The sequence below is a fragment of the Miscanthus floridulus genome, chromosome 9 (assembly GCF_019320115.1).
Source record: "Miscanthus floridulus cultivar M001 chromosome 9, ASM1932011v1, whole genome shotgun sequence".
Lineage (NCBI taxonomy): Eukaryota > Viridiplantae > Streptophyta > Magnoliopsida > Poales > Poaceae > Miscanthus > Miscanthus floridulus.
In genome coordinates, this window is record NC_089588.1 from 76,772,029 (window position 1) to 76,791,850 (window position 19,822).

At 47.2% G+C, this 19,822-nt stretch overlaps 1 protein-coding gene across 1 annotated transcript; it reads left to right on the forward strand.

Moving 5' to 3' along the window:
- Positions 1–12,958: 12,958 nt before the first annotated feature.
- Positions 12,959–16,679, forward strand: LOC136482182 (serine carboxypeptidase-like 45). The gene is made up of 10 exons (XM_066479412.1): positions 12,959–13,356; positions 13,533–13,634; positions 13,874–13,969; positions 14,539–14,631; positions 14,759–14,838; positions 14,925–15,206; positions 15,342–15,469; positions 15,568–15,660; positions 16,105–16,222; positions 16,312–16,679. Exons 1-10 carry the CDS (start codon positions 13,071–13,073, stop codon positions 16,465–16,467), a joined length of 1,434 nt encoding a protein of 477 aa, XP_066335509.1. The 5' UTR covers positions 12,959–13,070; the 3' UTR covers positions 16,468–16,679.
- The last annotated feature ends 3,143 nt before the right edge of the window (positions 16,680–19,822 follow it).

A 19,822-nucleotide genomic window follows, 5' to 3' on the forward strand; every position in this document is an offset into this window, starting at 1 on the left:
TGTGCACGCGAGCATTGGTGTTCATACCGTTTTTCACCCAAAAAAATTTGCTCGTACCCAAAACAACAACAACAACAACAAAAAAGAAACAGCACCCTAGTTCTTTTGGGTTCTTGGGCTGGGCCGGGCCTCAAAATTGTATGGGCTTGCAGCTGAACGAAACCTGGCCTGTGGCCCGTCCGGCCCATATTTTGACAGGTACACAAGTTCAAGTACACAATACAAGTGATCGAAATCAGGCCCCAAACTATAGTTTTTTTTAGAATTATATAGTACAACGCAAACGCTCACTCACCCCTATGAATACATGTACGCAATATAAGCACCTCCGAAGGACTGAGCCGACAGATCTCGAGATTCACGAAGTCACCACTGGCGCCTCGTTGTCGACGGGGATGTCGTCTATCACTGAAAGCATAGCGTCGTTAAATCCAGAAAAAATGCGAGCACCAATGAGGAAAATGCGAACACCAGTTCCAAGTCGAGGACTTAAACTTAGGTAGGCAACTTTCACCATAAAAAACCTAATCTGTTCGCCCCCAACTATAGTTACTCGTACATTATTACACTATTATGACGGATGGCATAGGAGAAAGGAAATGAAGAAGAAGAAAATGTCTAATAAAGCGAGAGGTCACCGTCTCTCCTACCTTTGGAAGACACGCAGTCTGTCTGTGTCGTCTCTCTCAGATGGATGTCGACCTTACCCTGTCTCTACGTACGATACGAGCATCTCGGCCATGGCAGCAAAGATCGGTCGTCCAACAGATCGTGCAAAGCGCCGGATGGATGGACTGTGATCGGATTCGTCGACGATCTCGACCATCCACTTGAATCCTTTGCCCCCTAGGAGTAGCTACGAGGAACAAAGCCGTCTGTGAATGTTTCACGTCATGCGCCCCGGCCCGCAGCCAACAAAGCCGACGGCGGCGCACGCCATGCACCGGTCATCGGCTCCATTATCGGCTGAGGCAGGCACGGAGCTCTGGTCGATGTCGACGGACACACGTCCTCCGTCCATCGACGTCCCATCTCCATCGGTATACGCATCCATGGCGCCGCCGTGGTCCGCGCGGATGTGCATGCCTGTCAGAGCGTGTGGTAGCCCGCCGGTGGATGAGAGGATGAGGATGATGCGTATGGATCTCGGGAAGATGCGTGTGCTGGCCTAGTGGCCACCACGGGGGCCCAGCCCCATGACAGTGGCCAGGGGACCCACCTGCAGAGAGCTAGGGGAATGCAGAGCATGCTGTAAGTGGCAGCGCAGGGTGCTTGCATGGCATGGCATCGCCCGAGCTAGCAATAGCACAACGCATTTTTGCAAATATAGATTATTTAGAAAAATACTGCATCCGGGTCAAGTCAAGAAGTTAAATCTAGTTGACTAGGTTTTACTATAAGAAACACATTTCGTTCATCGTAGATTGTAAGTTGTTCTGGCTTTTCTGAATACACGTAGATTTAGTATGTATAGATACGTTGGCGCGGCTTAGCACGGGGCACGCGTGCGTGGGTAAGGATGGACGGTGGAGCAGGTGAGCACGGGGCGGCTCGTGCGATTTGGTCCCTACAAAGAAGACGCGAGGAGGAAGAAGGAAAATATAGGATGACAGATAAGGCTTCAGTTGTAAGGTACCTTGTCCCACCTCCAAACTAAACAAGAAACAGAGGTAGACCCAACCCAGTACTTGGAAATAGGTTTAGCCATTCCAGGCCCATTTGGAACACAGAAATTTCGTAGGAATCACGCAGTAATATTTATAGGGATCCATGCGTGTTCATTCTTCCTGCAACCTGAACAATTGCTACCTGGAAGTTAAGAAAAATACTATAAGTTGGCCTACAGTGATCCATGCGTGTCTATTCTTCAAGCAAATAGAAAAGAGTGTCTACACAACCAAATACTCCCTCAATTTCAAATGATAAGACGTTTTGGCTTTTCTAGATGCGTTGTATTTATTATGCACATAGATATACACTATGTCTAGATACATAGTAAAATCAATGTATCTAGAAAAACCAAAACGTCTTATAATTTATGACGGATCTAGTTCAATACTTGGAAACAGGTTCAACTGTTTATAAGGCCTGGAACACAGAAATTTCACGGATATCACGCGGTAATTTTACATGGATCCATGCATATTCCCAACCGGTCCTCACTATCGAAAACCATGGTGAATCCAATAGACTAATTTTATAGTATCATTCTTCTTGCAACCTGAACATTATTTTTAGACCAAAGATCTTAGCCCTGCTTATATTGAAAGCAAACGAGTTTTGCTGGGGATGCCAAGCATTCATCATCACAAGTTCAGAAAAGATAGGACGTTACAGCAAATGGATAAAAGTTCTAAGGAAAGGAAATGACGCATTGACTTAGAAATCTTGAACTATCTGCACCATCTCTCTACAAAAACCCCTCTTAGGACATATCACCAAAAGATCTACCGCCATCACCTCTAAGCAGCACGGTCAAATCGCCAGATTCACCACGCATTCAGGCCTTCCTTGAGCTTCCCGATTAGGTCCTCCATCTTCGCTTTGTCCTCCTCCGGCTTCAGAAGCTTCATCCACTGTGACAGGAAGCCCAAAATCATATAAGCAACAACTTTCGGGGATTTGATCAACACGTTGTTAATTAAAGACCCAGTTATTCCTTGTCTTCCAAAGACTCCAGGAAACACTATCTAGCCAAAATAAAGAAGGAAAAAGGATCTCTGTTATTCCCAGAACCCACCCCACATCATATCCTCAAAGTTTTGAATGGAGGTTGGCCTATTCATCCACCTCAAACTAACTCTAACTCTAACCCAAACCCAAACCCAAATCATCTGTGCAATGGTACAGTTAAAAAATAATTGATTCCTAGCTAGTTTCAAATTTCCCACAGTATTTGCAATTTCCAGAGCCTTCGCCTCTTCTAATTTTACGCTGATCGCCGGTAAGCACTCTGTTGTTGTGCCAGAGCATCCAAAGGAATACTTTGATTTCCAGCGGCAGCTTGATTTTCCACATCTCAGTCATCCGAGTATCCACCTCTCCAGTGCTGATCTTGATCACCCACCCTGTAGTACAGGGATTCCATTCTGCCGTGAACTTAAGGCCCATATGTGCAAGTGCAACCTGAACAATTGCTACCTCGAAAAGCTAAAGCTCTGCTGCTTGTGTGTGCATGCCCAGTGGCCCGTCGGTTGAGGAGTTTGTACGCACTTGGGGGGGGGGGGGGGGGGCGGCCGGATCCCGACTTGTCGCGTCCCTGAGGCGCTCTGATTGCATGCCATGGCAGTGCGCGGTGGGCCAGCGCGGCCGGCCGGAGAATACCGTGTTACTGACCGACCTATACTCCTACGAGCGTACAGTACGCCTCGTGTTGTCTCTTCTGTCTGGTGGCTGCGCGCTCAGCTCGATGCACCGTACTGTATCTATCACACCATGCGATGCATTATTACTGCAACAGCCAACAGGGTACGAGAACGTACGTATACCGTATACGTACATTATATATTGTTGTTATACCTGCATGCGTAAGTCGTAAAGCAGTACAGTACATGCATGCAGGTTCTGTCGTCGGTATAGCTAGCGCTGCGTGGACAACAACTGCACGCGCAGTGGTGATTGCAACGCTACGCACTGTACCTATATACGTCGTACGTGCTACGTAGCTACCAGTACTCATCTTCGTCAGAGCTACTCCACTGACGTAGCTAGGGCCGCTAAGGCTTTGCGCAATGCTTGCTGGTTGCTGCCAAGATTCCCCTATATACCTACGGTTGTGCCCATCTGTCCACGTACTGCATGCCAAATGCTTGGTCTGCTAGCTAGTCCCTGGCACCTGTCAACAGGTCCACTAATCCGCAGCAAAATCGTGTTTTGTTACCACGTAGTACCCTCTCTCTCTCTCTCTCTCTCTCTCTCTCTCTCTCTCTCTCTCCTTACCAAAAAATAATCATTCATGTTTGTAAAAATATTGACAACAAAGTCATTTTTTAAGTTAGACTATTATTGTCAATGTTTACATCTTCAAATAATAAATAGTTTGTTATAAAAATATGTTCCATAATCAATCAAATAATACTTATTACGCACCATAAACATTAGTATATTTTTGTATATATTTAATCAAACTTAGGTTCCGTTGAATTCTCGAAAAACATTAGTGTTCCACAATGAATTCTCGAAAAACGAAAATATTCGGTTGCATGACAGATTATTATTGACTCGAACATTGGTTACATACTCAAAGGCCTAGCATGCCCGGATCGCACGAGGGACGTAGAAACCACTCGAGAATCAATATTGCAGCGAGGTAAAGAAAACTGGCCTGGATTGACTTAAACAAAATCAGCCTAGGCTAATTTCAGCAGGTTATCCTTGGCGAAAAACTTCAAAACGCCTCCTAAGAAGGAGCTTGTTCGAGAGGCGCAACTAAAGTTTCTCTAGGTCGGCAAGGCCACCTAGAATGCTCTCAAACTGCATAAAAAAGCTTATAGAACAACATATATCCAGTTGGAAGAGATTATGGCAAAAAAAGACAAAGAAAAGGCAAAAAGATAAAATATATGTGTTTCGAATCAATTGGATACCTTAATCGGTCGTGAACCTCTCTTATATAGAGAGGGGATAGGGGGGTCGAGATCCCTCGTAAATCTGCGTATAACGAATCCAACTCGTTCTTGATAGCAAAATCGGCCTAGGCAGATGGCGTGGACTAACACCTAACTTCATGGAAGTGGAACAAGTACGTATCTCTGATTTTAGAGAATATGGTTGCCCCGATCCTAGAGAAAATATATTCATCTAGGCATGACTCCGTTCTTCTCACCCCCTTATTAGCCAAACACCAATGAAACTGGGATGACTCCAACCCATTCTCCCTCGTCCCCTAAGCCAAATGTCACTTTAGTGGCGATTGCTTGTCACTTTATATGTGTTAATTTACTTCTTTTTTCCGAATTTGCATGTGCCTTAATAATACAGGCATGGGTTGGCACACACGTACACACTGCTCTTTGCATTGTTTTAAACGCGCCTATAGGGATGGATCCAGCACTTGGACGAGGTGGGCTCGAGCCCCTACTACTGCTACTCGGACCATGGAGCCCCTCCTAAGCTCCCCTACAGATTTGCACTTATGAAAACTTAGGAGAAGAGGTTAGAGATGGAAGATACTGATAAGCATCTTCTCCTTACTTATTTTTCTATATTCATCACTGCGCGCCTGCGTTTGAGACAGAAGTTGCCCGAAGCCGTTGTTGGTACGTATATCATGGAATCCAGGAAACAGGCCCGGCCAAACGATCACCGAGGTCCGTCGGTGGACACAGACAGACACACAGTCGTCGGTAGGATGCAACACTGTGACAGCATGCAGGAGGGAATTTTTTGTTCCCATGCATGTCCAAACCGATGTGCATGGCATGCAGGAGTACATATCGAACACACACAAGCGCGGACGCAGGCGGCAGGTCCTGATGACACGATCAGACAGACGATTCCAATTCTGCATGCGAATATAGGAAGAAACGTACAACTCGTGACATCGCTGCGCACCACGTAACGTACACCACCATAGCATGTGACAGCAGAGAGGAAGAAGCGTTGCACGAGGACCAAGGTATATTCACCCGTACGTATGATTCAAGAGAGAGACACAGAGAGAGACCAGTCATCTGAGCAGATCTGGATAGGATTTGAGATGGCCGGTTTGCAGCGTGTGAAAACATCGAAACAAAAGCCACATATTGAAAAGCGATGAATGAATAAGCGATGAATGGTAACGTCGTGCAGGAATTGGAATCTTTTTACGGTGACTCCTACTACGACCGGAGCCGGACTGCTGACATTTGCAAGGTCTGGCGCTGCCGTGCTGGCCTTTGGTAGGTACTCCTGGCTCCTGGCTCCTGGCGTACTGCCGGCCGCTGCCCGCTGGCTGCTGCCTGCTGCCACACCACGGCACATTGGTGGCTGCGACTGCGTGCCTCAGCCTCACCCCACCTCCACCTGGGACTTGCATTGGGAGGCTTGGAATCCCAAGAAAACAAAAAGGTACATATGAGACGTGTTTCGGTATCGGATGAATGACATTGCCCTTCTCTTGTCCTACTGGGCAATGACATGGCATAGTACATGATACGTACATCGAGTGGGGAATCGTAGGAGTAGGACGAGTAATAAAGTACTTATATCTTACTTTTTCTGTATTTTTACTTTGCTTGACTTTCCAGCGAATATGCTCAGTATCCACTTTAGTAGTTGAAATATGTTGTAGCAAATAGAGGTCTCCATTGCCTATAAAAAATAAGGGAGTGCCATTTTAAAAATAGGCCATTGCATTTTTCATTCAATCCAAGCAGCCAAGGGCTAAGCTGCCTTTTGTTAGTTCCAAATCTGATTCTGAGATCCAATCGGGCCAACAATCTGATATCGGAGCCGAGAGGGTTTTTGAGTAAGCGAGCGCCATGTCCACCGCTAGCCAGATTGCGAGAGCGCGCACGGCCGCAGGTGCCAGAGCCGACGACCGCGCGATGCGCCTTGCTGCCGCAGAGGCAGTAGTTGCGGCGACGGCTAAGACGGCCAGGCAGGTGGCGGCTGCGGATGCGGCCCAGGCCGCGGTAGCCATGGCCGCAGCACTGCGTGCCGAGATGGAGCGGGAGCCAGAGCCAGCTGAAGGATCGCGTAGCCTAGTTGGGCATCGCCGCCAGTCGCCATCACCAGAGCGGCGTCGTGGTCGGCGTGGCCCGCTCCCCGATGCTGCAGACGGTCTACCGCAACTCCGCAGCGGGAACGCCCTAGCCGATGCTCACCAAGTCGAACTACTACGGTGGAGCCTGCTGATGAAGGTCAAGCTGCAGGCCCAACGGCTGTGGGAGGCGGTTCACGTTAGTGGCGTCGACTACGACAACGATCGTCGGGCGCTGGAGGCGTTGTGCGCCGCCGTCCCCACCGAGCTTGGCGCCTCCCTCGCCAAGAAGGCTACGACAAAGCTGGCGTGGGAATTGATCGCCGCGGCACGCATCGGCGGAGATCGTGTGCACCAGGCGACATTGCAGTGCCTCCGAGGGGAGTGGGAAGGCCTCGCTTTTCAGCCTAGTGAGCAAGTCAAGAACTTTGCCCTTCGTCTTACCACGCTGTGGAGAAATTCCTCCGCTGCATGTCGAGGAAGTACCCGCAGATTGTCATGCCGATCGAGACGCTCCTCGACTTCGAGCAGCTCACCGTCGAGGATATGACTGAGATGCTCAAGGCAGTGCAAGACCGCGAGGGGCCTCACACCGTCGGAGGCAAGCTGTTGCACACGATGCAGCAGTGACGTGCCTTCAATAAGAAGAAGAAGGAGGAAGGATCTGGTTCGTCTGGCTCCAAGGAGCATCACCGGCGTCCACGCGGTGACAAGAAGGAGGAGAAGGGACCCCGGGGCCAAGTCGGCACTGATGGAGGCGCCGCCGGCGAGCGCAAGGTGACCCAGGATGACATCTGCAACAACTATGGTAGGACTGGACACTGGGCGAAGGACTGCCACCTTCGTCCATGTCATGGTGGGCAGGCTCACGTCGTGCAAGCAGAAGAGCAGGATGCCACCCTATTCCTGGCGCATGGGTTCGTCGAGATACAGTAAGACATAGGGGAGGGGGTGAAAGGTCCAAGCTTTCCCCTTTTCCAGGTCGGCTGGCTCCGCTGAGCTCCACCTCGATGAACCGTGCGCCCACGCCTTCCTCGACAAAGGTGCTGTCGATGACAAGATCAACAACTGGTACCTCGACACTGGTGTGACGCACCACATGACTAGTTAGAGTGAGTTCTTCTCCGACCTAGACTCTAGCGTGAAGGGATCTGTCAAGTTCGGTGATGCCTCCGCCATCGAGATCAAGGTCGTCGGTGCGGTCACCTTCAAGGCCAAGACAGGGAAGCACCGTCTTCTCACCGGGGTGTACTACATCTTAGCCTTGAAGAACTCTATCATTAGCATCGGGCAGCTGGACGAGAATGGCTCACGGGTGGAGATTAAGGACGGCGTGCTGCGCATCTGGGATATAGGCCGCCGTCTTCTCGCCAAGGTGAACCGGGGAAGCAACTGCCTTTATGTGCTCCATGTACAGGTGGCGCACCTCCTCTGTCTTCCCGCTGCTGGGATGATGAGGCATGGCGCTGGCACGGGCGTTTTGGGCACCTTCACTTCAAAGCCCGCGAGGAGCGAGCTAGCGAGGGGAGGCGCGACGCGCGAGCAGGCGAGCCGCGAGCCCGCGAGGAGGCGCGGTGGGGCGTGATGCTGCGCCTGCGCGACGCGCGAGGAGAAGCGGCGATGCGTCTGGCCGTGAGGCCGTCTGCTCTGCTGGCCGTGAGACCTAGGCTTATGTTTTGGGCTGGGCTAAAACCTGTTAAATTTTTTTTGCAGCCATGGGGGGCAGCCCCTATGAACTCTGAGTATACGTGTATACCGAAGTACTTGGAATTATGACATAAAAACGATACTAGAGCCTTCTTCATAAACAGAACACCCAAATCATTGTGTTTTCCTTAAATTTAGCTAACATATTTGTTTAAAAAAAAGGAAAGAGAAACCATGATAAAATAAAGAAAAAGCATTGGAGAGACTACGCCCATATCCAAAAAGTAAAAGATAACTGATACTCAAGTGGGTATAAATAAATTTGATGACGACCGAATCTATCCTAAATAGCTAGGGCCCTAATGCAATTTAATTTCATATATTAGCAGGATCAGTAAATCACTTCATTAGCAGCATCAACAAGAGTACTTAGCAGACTGCAAAGTAGGACTTTAGTATATAGTAGTATATCCCTCTTTGCGTGCATGTCTTCCAGAAGGCAAGTGACCTCCTCCGACTTTACTCCAAAAGGCAGCAGCAGCCTGAAGCTCACCTATGCAACTAGTACTCCATAAAATCTCTGCTGCAGTTTCAGGCTTTCAGTGCTGTTAACCTGAGAGAGCATGTGGGCCGTACTCCATAAAACCTCTGCTTTATGTGGTGCCATCTTTTTAGACACTGATGTCCTTTGTGCTTGCGTGATTTGTTTTTGTCCTAAAGCTGGGAGCAGCTTGTATTAGCTCAATAATTGCACGGGGTTGCCTGTTTATCCTTTTTATAAGACAGCAGGCAGGCTTGTCCCGCGAGCTTTAGTACTTAGTAGTGTGTTACTGTTACCAGCAGAGTCTCTTGATGCCGGTAGCTTGTAATGGCACTACTTAGTACGACTTGTTTATGCTGGTATGTGTACTCTCATGGTTTCAACTGCATGCTGTTCATTTGTGGTTATTTTGAATTTGAAGTTGCAAAGAGAAAAAAAGATGTAAATGCATTATTGCATTTTTAAGAGTAGAAATGGACAAACCAAGCAATCGGTTCCTGTTGGAGTATATAACATCACTAACTGAGATGTTTTAATAACTTGTTCCTGTAACTCCAATAACACCTCTGTTTCCCTTGTGAAAACAGAACCCTTACTGTCTCAAACTGACAGATATAAAACAAATCTTAAACTGACAATGGAGAAAAAAAATGGCAACAACTAAACTCATAAATAGGCAATCTTTGAAAGGAAACAAAGGCTATGCTCGTGTAGAATGGCACAGCTCATCCCTGTTGTATACTGCAGTTGAACAAAGATCTCGTTTATTCTTTATGGATGGGTGGACAAGGCTGAATGTGGAAAGGAAGCTGGAATCTTGGAATATCTTGGTGTTTGCATTTGCAATAATGGCTTTGTTCTCTTCAGCTTATTTAGAACTATTTTTCAGTTATAGAACATTATTTTCTCGAATAAGCTAAGAGCGAACAGTGTGTGCTTTTCTTCCTGAAAATTTGCTAGACAGTGAGGATGGGGCTTGTGTGCTAAAAGCCACCTACCTCTCTGTCTCTCTTCAACAATCAGTCAGTCAGTCAGTCAGTCAGCGTTGCTGCCCTTGCAAGAGAGAGAGAAAGAGAGGGAGATGCTCACTAGCCCCATGTTTAGTTCACCCAAAATCCCAACTTTCGCACTATGCAAAAAGAAGATTCCTCGTCACATCAAACTTGCGGTACATGCATGGAGTACTAAATGTTGATGAAATCAAAAACTAATTGCACAGTTTGGTTGTACTTTGCGAGACGAACGTTTTAAGCCTAATTAGTCAACAATTGAACAATTATTATCAAATACAAACGAAATGCTACAGTAGGGAATCTTACACTATGCAAATTTGGCCACTCCAAAGTTTGGCCAACTAAACGACCCCTAGACAAGACCCCTGGGCAAGAAAACAAAGAAGTGGGGGGCTCATATACCAGACAGAAACCTCATGGCTCCCCTGAATGTCGCTCCCGGGATAACAACAGACGCTTACGTCCATTTGCAAACCGTAATTAGCGCAGGCTCACATGCCGCTCTGCTAGACCACCGCCTTTGCCTCTTTCTCTGCTTGTGCCCTGTGCCCTGTACCCTGTACCCCGTGCCCTCTGGGTTACTTGTACATAATGTATCGTCGTATGTGCTACATTCTTTTTACAGCACTTCGAGATTAATTTCGAGTTTTCTTCAATGCTTTAGAAAAGTTTATACTAACCTGGAATTTGCTTTTTCTTCAATGCTTAACTCTGTACTAAGGCCATTTCAATGTTTTTCTGTACATAATTTATCGTTGTATGTACTGCATTCTTTTTACAGTACAGATGAATTTCGTGAGATCAATTTCAGAGTTTTCAGAGTTATTTTCTAAGACCGTTTCCTGTTTGCTGATCAACAGGGGGCCCTGAACAGTTAAGCCACCTGAGCACACACACTGTGTGTTGAAGGGCGTGCCGTGACGTGGACAAAAAAGCACAGCACAGTTGCTTCACCCCACAATTTTGGCCGATCTTTCGGTGGCATGTACCTAATTAAATACTCTCTTTGTCTCTGGATAAATAAATTCTTAGAGTTGTCTTAAGTCAAACTTTTAAACTTCGACTGAATTTATAGAAAAAACATCAAAATTTATGATATCAAACTAGTATCATTAGATTTGCCATAAAATATATATTCATAATGTGCTAATTTTATGTCATACTCCCTCAGTCCCATTAAGTTTGTCGTTTGAAAACCGTGCCCCCCTCACAATCCCGGTTCCTGAGCGACAAACTCAATGGAACGGAGGGAGTAGATGTTAGTACTCTTTTCTATAAAGTTAGTCAGGGTTAAAAAAGTTTGACTGACATGGGTTGTAAGAATTAATTTATTTGGGGACAGAGGGAGAACAGTACTAGTACAAAATGTGTTTGCAGACTCGCAGGCAAGTGACACAAATACAAGTACCAACACACCTTCACTGGAAGCAGGCTGGGGAGACCATAACAGGCAGCCAATGCATTTTCATCTTTTTCACTAAAACAAAAGAAATAGGGTGGTCACCTGCACCTGTTTCTACCAAAGCCAAAACAAGTCACCCTTTTCAAGAAATAAATGAATTCCAAAGATCTTGAGCAAATCCAAAGAAGGTTTTCCCGTCCGCTCATCACGGAATATTTCTAGGTCCCAATATACCCAACGCCTGATAGCTGCCAAGAAACATAAGTCAGGCCTTGTTTAGATTGCAAGTTTTTTCACTCTCTCTCCATCACATCAAATCTTTGGACACATGCATGGAGTATTAAATGTAGATAAAAAAATAACTAATTACACAGTTTGATTGTAAATTACGAGACGAATCTTTTGAGCCTAGTTAGGCCATGATTGGACAATAATTGTCAAATACAAACGAAAGTGCTACAATGCCAAATACTGATTCCTAACCTCAATCTAAACAAGGCCTCAGAAAACACAATATGGCACCTGCCACACCTTCTGCACTACTGTAACTGTACCGGCAGTATATTCCTATTTACTGTGATTTTGTGAATATACAGGAACAAATTTATTCTAAAAGAAACTACAAGAAATTGAAGGAAACAATTGGTCACCTTGACTTCTTGCTTGTGAATCATGGCACTGACAAGTGGGGACCAGTGCCCACCAATTCTGCGCGAGGCATGCAGCAGGATAAACAAAAGCGTCACTGTGGAAGCCCTAGCTAAAAAGCCTACTTTCTGTAATGCACCAAAGGCTTTTGCCCCCCTTGGGTCCATCTTGTCCCTCTCCATACTCTCTCCCTCTCTCTCATGTCATGTGACCCCCTAAACAAATTATTCTAGGTTTATTTTTCCAATGTACGAGTAATTAAAATAATGTTTGGCCACTGGTGGATCACTGTGTGGACATGAAAAGAATGGGTGAAAGGCAATGTTCATCCTTGTGTGAAAAAGGGGCTCGTGAACACTTCTACCACTTGAAATCTTTATTCTGTTTCTACCTAGTATTCTGTCAGTGCCTTGTTTGTCAAATTACGCACATGAACCTGCATCATCTTCCAGCTAATATTCTGACCGTTGCTCACAAGAAACTACTATGGCAGTACTTTCGTGCTCACAACAAGATCTAAGTACATGCAGAAGTGAAATCTGAAGTCTCGGCAATCGGCATTCATGTGTATCTGCTGAAACAAATCGACTTTCATAAAAGAAAAACAGTTAAACAACTGTTGTTACTTGTTCCAACCCTAATCCTGATAACAAAGACCGACAAACCACACCAACAGTCCCTGCATCAATTAAAATCCATATTTATTTAGCAAAGACTGACAAAGCACACCAACAGTCCTAAGCCGGCAGGACCGAAAAATAAGTCAAAATACTGTTCTGGCTGATTGTTATGAGAAAAAAACACTATTCTATCTAAAAACACTGTTTATGTGAACAGTGATTTATTAGTGGGCTGGCCAGCCAGTCAGCCGAACACCCTCCTAACAAAACGTACCTTTTATTCCCTTTTCCCTGCTCTATATATATTCCATTCCAGTGTCCAAGCAGACAGGCCCTCCCTCCTTCCCTCCCTGCATCTGCCACTTCCACTCCCTCCCTCCCTCCCTCTAAATCATTCATCTTTTCAAAATATTTTTGTGCTCTCAAGGGAGCAAAAGAGCACACTTGACTCTTCCTCGCCTCTCTCTCTCTCTCTCTCTCTCTCTCTCTGTGTCACTCCGTCCATTGGAGTGGAGGCATGGCGATGCCATTGCTAGTTCAGGTGAGCTCCTTCAGCAGCAGGCCATTATTGGCGCTGGTGCTGATGCTGGTCGCGGCTGCGCTGTGCCGTCCGGGTTCTTGCGACGGAGCAGCCGCCACCGCGGACAGGATCAGGCGGCTCCCGGGGCAGCCGGAGGTGAGCTTCGGCCAGTACTCCGGCTACGTCGGCGTGGACGACGGCGGCAAGCGGGCCCTGTTCTACTACTTCGTGGAGGCCGACGTCGACCCGGCCTCCAAGCCTCTCGTCCTCTGGCTCAATGGCGGTGCGTTCTGCTCTGACTGAAACAAACCTGGATGCATTGCAGAGCCTGGTCTTGCATTTTTTTTGGTTCTCTCTCTCTCTCTATATATATATCTTTTTTGAAATGAAATCCTTGATCCAAGTTTTTGTCATCTACTCGTCCAATCTTGCTCTTTCTGAGATTCCTTGGTTCTGTAGGGCCTGGGTGCTCGTCGCTGGGTGTAGGGGCCTTCTCAGAGAATGGGCCGTTCAGGCCTAGTGGGCAGGTGCTGGTGAAGAATGAATACAGCTGGAACAAAGGTATGTCATGTGCCTGCCGACGATGTCCATGCTAGGCCATGAGTGCATCATCCCTTTGCTGCCTTCCCTTTTTCATTCCACTGCAAGAAAAAGCTTTGCATTGCTTGCTGCCCATTCCAATTCTTGACCCTTCTTCATTCCCCTTTGCATTGCCTTCTCTGTTGTCTGTTCAGTTCTCTGTGGGTTTGGTGTAAGTAATGCTGTTTGTTTGTTGCTCAAAAAACAAAAAAAAACTGCAGAGGCCAATGTGATATACCTGGAGACGCCGGCTGGTGTTGGCTACTCCTACTCTGCTGATGCTGCTTACTACCAGGGTGTGGATGACAAGATGACAGGTACTGACTGAAAAGCTGATGATTCTTATATACATGCTTGGCTAGTTAGTTTTACTGTTCATATCCTTGCACACACAGACACACATCATTAGGCCCTGTTTAGTTCACCCCAAATCCAAACTTTGGCACTATGCAAAAAGAAGATTCCCCGTCACATTAAACTGGTACATGCATGGAGTACTAAATGTTGACGAAATCAAAAACTAATTGTACAGTTTGGTTGTACTTTGCGAGACGAACGTTTTGAGCCTAATTAGGCAACGCTACAGTGTTCCTGCCGGCGCCAATTCGGCGGAACTAAACTAGGCCTTAATGATAATCTGCCCCTCCAAGTATTAGCAGTTTGTTTGAGCAAAGAACAAAAAAGCAGAAGTTTTTTTTTTGTTCTGAAGAAAAAATGGTGTGCTAAGATAGTAAGAAAAGTGACACGCAAGGAGGAGGGGGCATGCTCTTTGCTCTGTCTTTTTGTTTGGGTGGTAACTGTAGCAGTAGCAGTGCTTGTGACCGGGAGTGATGATGAGCCCTTCTAACTTTTCCTTCTCCACCACTGCACGTCTGAACCAATGAAGCCATGGACAACATGGTGTTCCTGCAAAGGTGGCTCCAAAAGTTCCCACAGTACAAGGGCAGGGACCTCTACATCGCCGGAGAGAGCTACGCAGGTATATACAATACAGCTAGCAACGTTTTCTCACTTGTTTTTTGTTCGCCTTTGGAATCGTTTCCTTTGTTGGTTTGATCAAGACAAGAAACATGCTAAGGCTAGCTCTGTTTGGGATTGCGATTCAGGGCACTACATCCCGCAGCTCGCGGAGGCCATGGTGGAGTTCAACAAGAAGGACATGATCTTCAACCTCAGAGGCGTCGCTGTAAGCCACCTGATCGACCCTGAAACTGTTTCTGCACTGCAAGTCTGCATGTTTTTGCCTCTGATCAAGTCTGCATGGTCAATCAGCTGGGCAACCCGGTGCTGGAGTTCACGACGGACTTCAACTCCCGCGCGGAGTACTTCTGGTCGCACGGCCTCATCTCGGACGCCACGTACCGCTTCTTCACCTCCGTCTGCAACTACTCCCGCTACGTCACCGAGTACTACGGCGGGTCGCTGTCGCCGCTGTGCGCCAGGGTGATGAACCAGGTGACGCGCGAGACCAGCCGCTTCGTCGACAAGTACGACGTCACGCTCGACGTCTGCCTCTCCTCGGTGCTCTCGCAGTCCAAGATCCTCTCGCCGCACGTACGTCGTCGCCGGCGATCTCTCTCTTTATTTGCAGCTCTGCTCTGCTCTGCTGCAATGCTGCAACCTCCATCGCCCGGCCGCCGGCTGAGTCTGATCTGATGAAGAATAAACTCTGCTGCAATGTACGTGCAGGAGCAGGTCGGGCAGCGGATCGACGTGTGCGTGGAGGACGAGACGGTGAGGTACCTCAACCGCCGGGACGTGCAGGCGGTGCTGCACGCGAGGCTCGTCGGCGTCGACAAGTGGGCGGTCTGCAGCAGGTACAAATGCAATCGCTGTTTCATTTCAGGACATTTTTGTCGATGATTCTGTCTGAACAGGGCTAACACGCATAGCAAATGTTTCGGTTCTGGTACAGTGTTCTCGAGTACGAGCTGCTCAACCTGCTGATCCCGACCATCAACATCGTCGGATCGCTCGTGAAATCCGGCATCCGAGTGCTAGTTTACAGGTATAATGCTAAAAGATTCTAGATTCAAACTGTTGTTTTTGTTGTGTTTCTCAACTTTCTTGGTATCAATCATGAAGTTCAAGACTCTCTGATTAGATTAGAGGGAAGACAAAAAAATGAATCTAAGTACGTGCAGCAAGGTCCTAAATCGTCTTTGTACTTTTGCTCCTTTGGCGATTGTTGCACAAAAAATTGCCTCAACTTTCTGTCTAGTGGGGCCTCCGATTCTGGGGCAGGAGGAAACATAAAGCTCAAGAACTTCTCACAAACATTACTTGACTAGTACTTGCCATGGATCACTTTTTACATGATGCAAATTTGTACCTGAACCTTTTATGTTCAAGGGTCCTCTCAATTAACTTTTTTTGAGGGGAACATATAAAGCTCTACAATACACGATACATGTTCTAACATCCAGCATTGTTTCCTGATACGTTTCCGCAGCGGCGATCAGGACTCGGTGATCCCTCTCACGGGGAGCCGAACCCTGGTGCAGAACTTGGCGCATGACATGGGCCTCAAGACCACCACCCCGTACAGAGTCTGGTTCGAAGGGCAGCAGGTGACAAACAGCACAAGCTTTAAAACTTAATTACTAATAATGCATCTAGCAGCTGCAAACTGAATGTTCTTCTCCCTTTCCCTATGCAGGTTGGAGGATGGACTCAGGTGTACGGAGGCGGCGCGCTGTCGTTCGCCACCATCAGGGGCGCCTCCCATGAGGCGCCCTTCTCGCAGCCCGGGCGGTCGCTCGTGCTCTTCAGAGCGTTCCTGCAGGGCCAGCCTCTGCCTGAAACCTTCTCGTGATGATGGACATGTTTGATGCAGCTCCGAAATGCGTCTGCAAGGGGTGGCTTTTGCACTCTAACTGTAAGAAGGTGTTTGATGTATTTGCCTCCTGCTGAGAGTGGTTTGACGCTGCAGCGTTATTAGAGTTTGCGATCCATGTTTCTTCAGCATCCATGGTTCGGCAATTGTGTCTAAAGAAGTGGAAAGAATCTGTCTCTCATTTCATCTGTCTCTGCGTGTGTTCATGTATGTAAATATTCTGCTAGCGCTGCAAAACATTTCATATTCATCATTCATGGACATGTAGAGTGAAAACACCAAGAAAACAAGTGCAAGCAAATAGCAATGTGATGATATAGCTGGTGGAACACCTGGGTATGATCTTATAGCATTGCCGTGAAGAGTTTCAGAATTTGAGGAAACGGCAAGCAATGATGCCGAAGAAAAAAGCTGTGGCTGGCGCCATGAGATCGACCGAGATGAACACCTGTAAATGCAACGCAGCCATGAAGCAGCACAGCACCTGAAAGAGGTGGCACCATGAGAACCCCCGGCCCATCAATTCACGTTGGGCTCAGACAGTCGATTCGATGCAGCGGTGCTGAGTGAGTGCGACCAGTCCAGTCCATGTCCGTGTCCATAATCCTAGGACAGGTTCCACCGTTTCACACTTTCAGTAAAGATGTCCTCGGCCATCAATTGTTCCATGGAAGGTGCCAGGACACGGCAGGAAGAGCCAGCATGTGACGCGCTGATGGCCGTCTTTCTTTGCTGCCTCTGAATTGGGAGCAATGGAAGGATGGCTGGCTATGAGGTTTGTTTTACAGATCGCAGGGAGATGGATTGTCTTCCAGGAGTAAAGGGAACTACAGGAGAGCAGAGGAGACTAGAGCCATCGATCACGACGGCAATGAACGCGACCGAGTGTGAGTGGGCCACGCATGACGGCATGAACGCTTTGGTGTTTGAAAGTTTCAGCAGAAAGGATGTGACAGTGGGGGTAGGTGATAAAGATAGGAGTTTTTGTAGGAGAACTCTATGGTAAATTGGTAAGATAAAAGAGCAGACAACCTAAGCTGGGAGGACAAAGGGGAGCATAAGGTACCTTTATACTTCTCTATTAGTACAGATTAACTAAGCAGTGGTTAAAACATAGCGATCACACAATAGCACTTTGGAGCAGCAGTACCTTTTCGATCCTCGATAAAGACTGAGAAGAGGTGATCGGGGAAAGGCTGCCAAAAGCTCTACGAGAACATCAACCCGGACGTGGTGGATTACAAAGGCGCTGTCACCTCTGAAGCTACCACAACTATCCGTGGAGTTGGGTGCAAACTTAGGTAACCTATAGTATCGACACCACGTCTATACTATCGATTACTACTCTAATTTCACGTAAAAAGTAGAGCACTCGGTTGAGCAGAGATCCCATGCCAAGGTGTGATACGACTACACTAACCACGCTTAGCTAAACCACTAAGGCATAAACTAGATGACTATGAAGGACATTTTCAATAATTAGAGAAAATAAATATGAAGTACTTGAGTCTTACAAAGGACCGATACAAGATTATACCGGAACTCCGAGGGCTTTTTCGGAACTTGAACATCGCTCCCTAACTTCCAACTAGAGCTATTCTACTACTACATCTTGGAATTGGAGTGGAGCTCTTCTTGGTGGTGTGTGTTGGACTGAGGGGGTGGCCTCCTTCTATAGGTGGAGAGGAGGACGTTTATCCTAGAATATTCCCCGCATAAGTGAGCAAACCGACCTCTATTGGTACATTGAACCTGGACCAAACCCTGACAACCGCCTTTGGAATGTCGGTACGAGGCAGCCCACGAAAGATGGGCCCGAAATATGCACTACTAGAAATATTCACTTCTATTACGAAAATCTTAATAACGAATCTGAAACCGTCATAGAAGAGCGCTTTTTATGACGAATATTTTCGTTTCGTTATAGATCAGGGGTGACGATCCTGCAACTCTCCCTTTCTATGACGAAATCAGGCATCATCACAAAAACCATCGTAGAAGAGCGTAGGATTTCATCATAGATCACTCGTGCGACTCATCTATGACGATCTCCTTTAAAACTGTGATGAACAGGGCTTCGTTATTGAACTAATTACACATCTGTGACGAACAATATTCGATCTGTAACGAACGGCTTCGTCATAGATCTCCACACGGTATTTTATCCATCCGACGTGTACTTGTGGGACCTGCAGTTACTCATCCATGACGCTTGCAATTCGTCATCAAAATATCTGCTTGATCATATCTCCTTTGCGACGCATACCTGTGGGACCCTTCTCCATCTGACGTGTACTTGTGGGACCTGTAGTTACTTATCCGTGATGCTTGTAATTCAAAAAGTCTCCGCTTGGTCCTTTGTCCGTCCGACGTGTACCCGCGAGACCCTTCAACATCCGACCTATGGGACCCGACGGCTTACGTGTCACGTGTACCTATGGGACCAATCTCCATCTCCATCTGATATGTGGGACCCGACGGCTTGCGTGTCATGTGTACCTATGGGACCATCTGACCTGTGAGACCCGATGACTCACGTGTCACGTATACCTATGGGACCATTCTCCATCTTCATCCTACCTATGGGACCCGACGACTTACGTGTCATTTGTACCTTTTGTGCCACCGGGGTCTAATAAATTCAAAAAAACCTAAATACCTAGGAGTCTAACTCGGGACCCAGAGGAAGGAATGCACGGACTTTACCATTGCGCTAGATGCCTGGTTGTGTTGACATGTCTTTGAAGTCGTTATAGTATTATATTCTATGTGTGGATGCTCTACAGGGTTGACCTATATTGGATATTTCCCCTTCAAGTGGAAACAAATCTGTGCTCGTTAGACTAGTGGCGGCGGTGGCGGAGGATCCCTGGGGTGCTGTGGTGGCTCTGGTGTCCTTTTGGAGGCTAGGTGGCGGGGCTTGCCGGTGGAGCGCGGCGGCATTGGCGTCCGTGTCCGTTGTGTGTCACGGTAGAGTGACAGATCTGATTCGCAGGTCTCCTTTCTCACCTTTTCCTATTCGCTTCACTGTTTTGGTCCTTGCTTGAACATGAGGTATACAAGAAACATTCTAGCATTAGAGATCTGGTTAGGCCAATGATATGATGATGAAAAGAACTAGAAGGTGGCACTGGTTGGTTTTCTGCTGATGTCTTGGTTTTCTGCATATGTTCAGTTTTGTTACTGTAAATGCCTGTGTGTAACTAGGCCTATTAATTGTCAAGTGCTTGCTTGATTATACGTATCTATCTAGGCAAACAAACAGGCCCATTGCTTCTGCCTTCAAAACTGTTGTAATTGTTGTCCTCTTAATCTTTGTCTACCTCCTAAACTC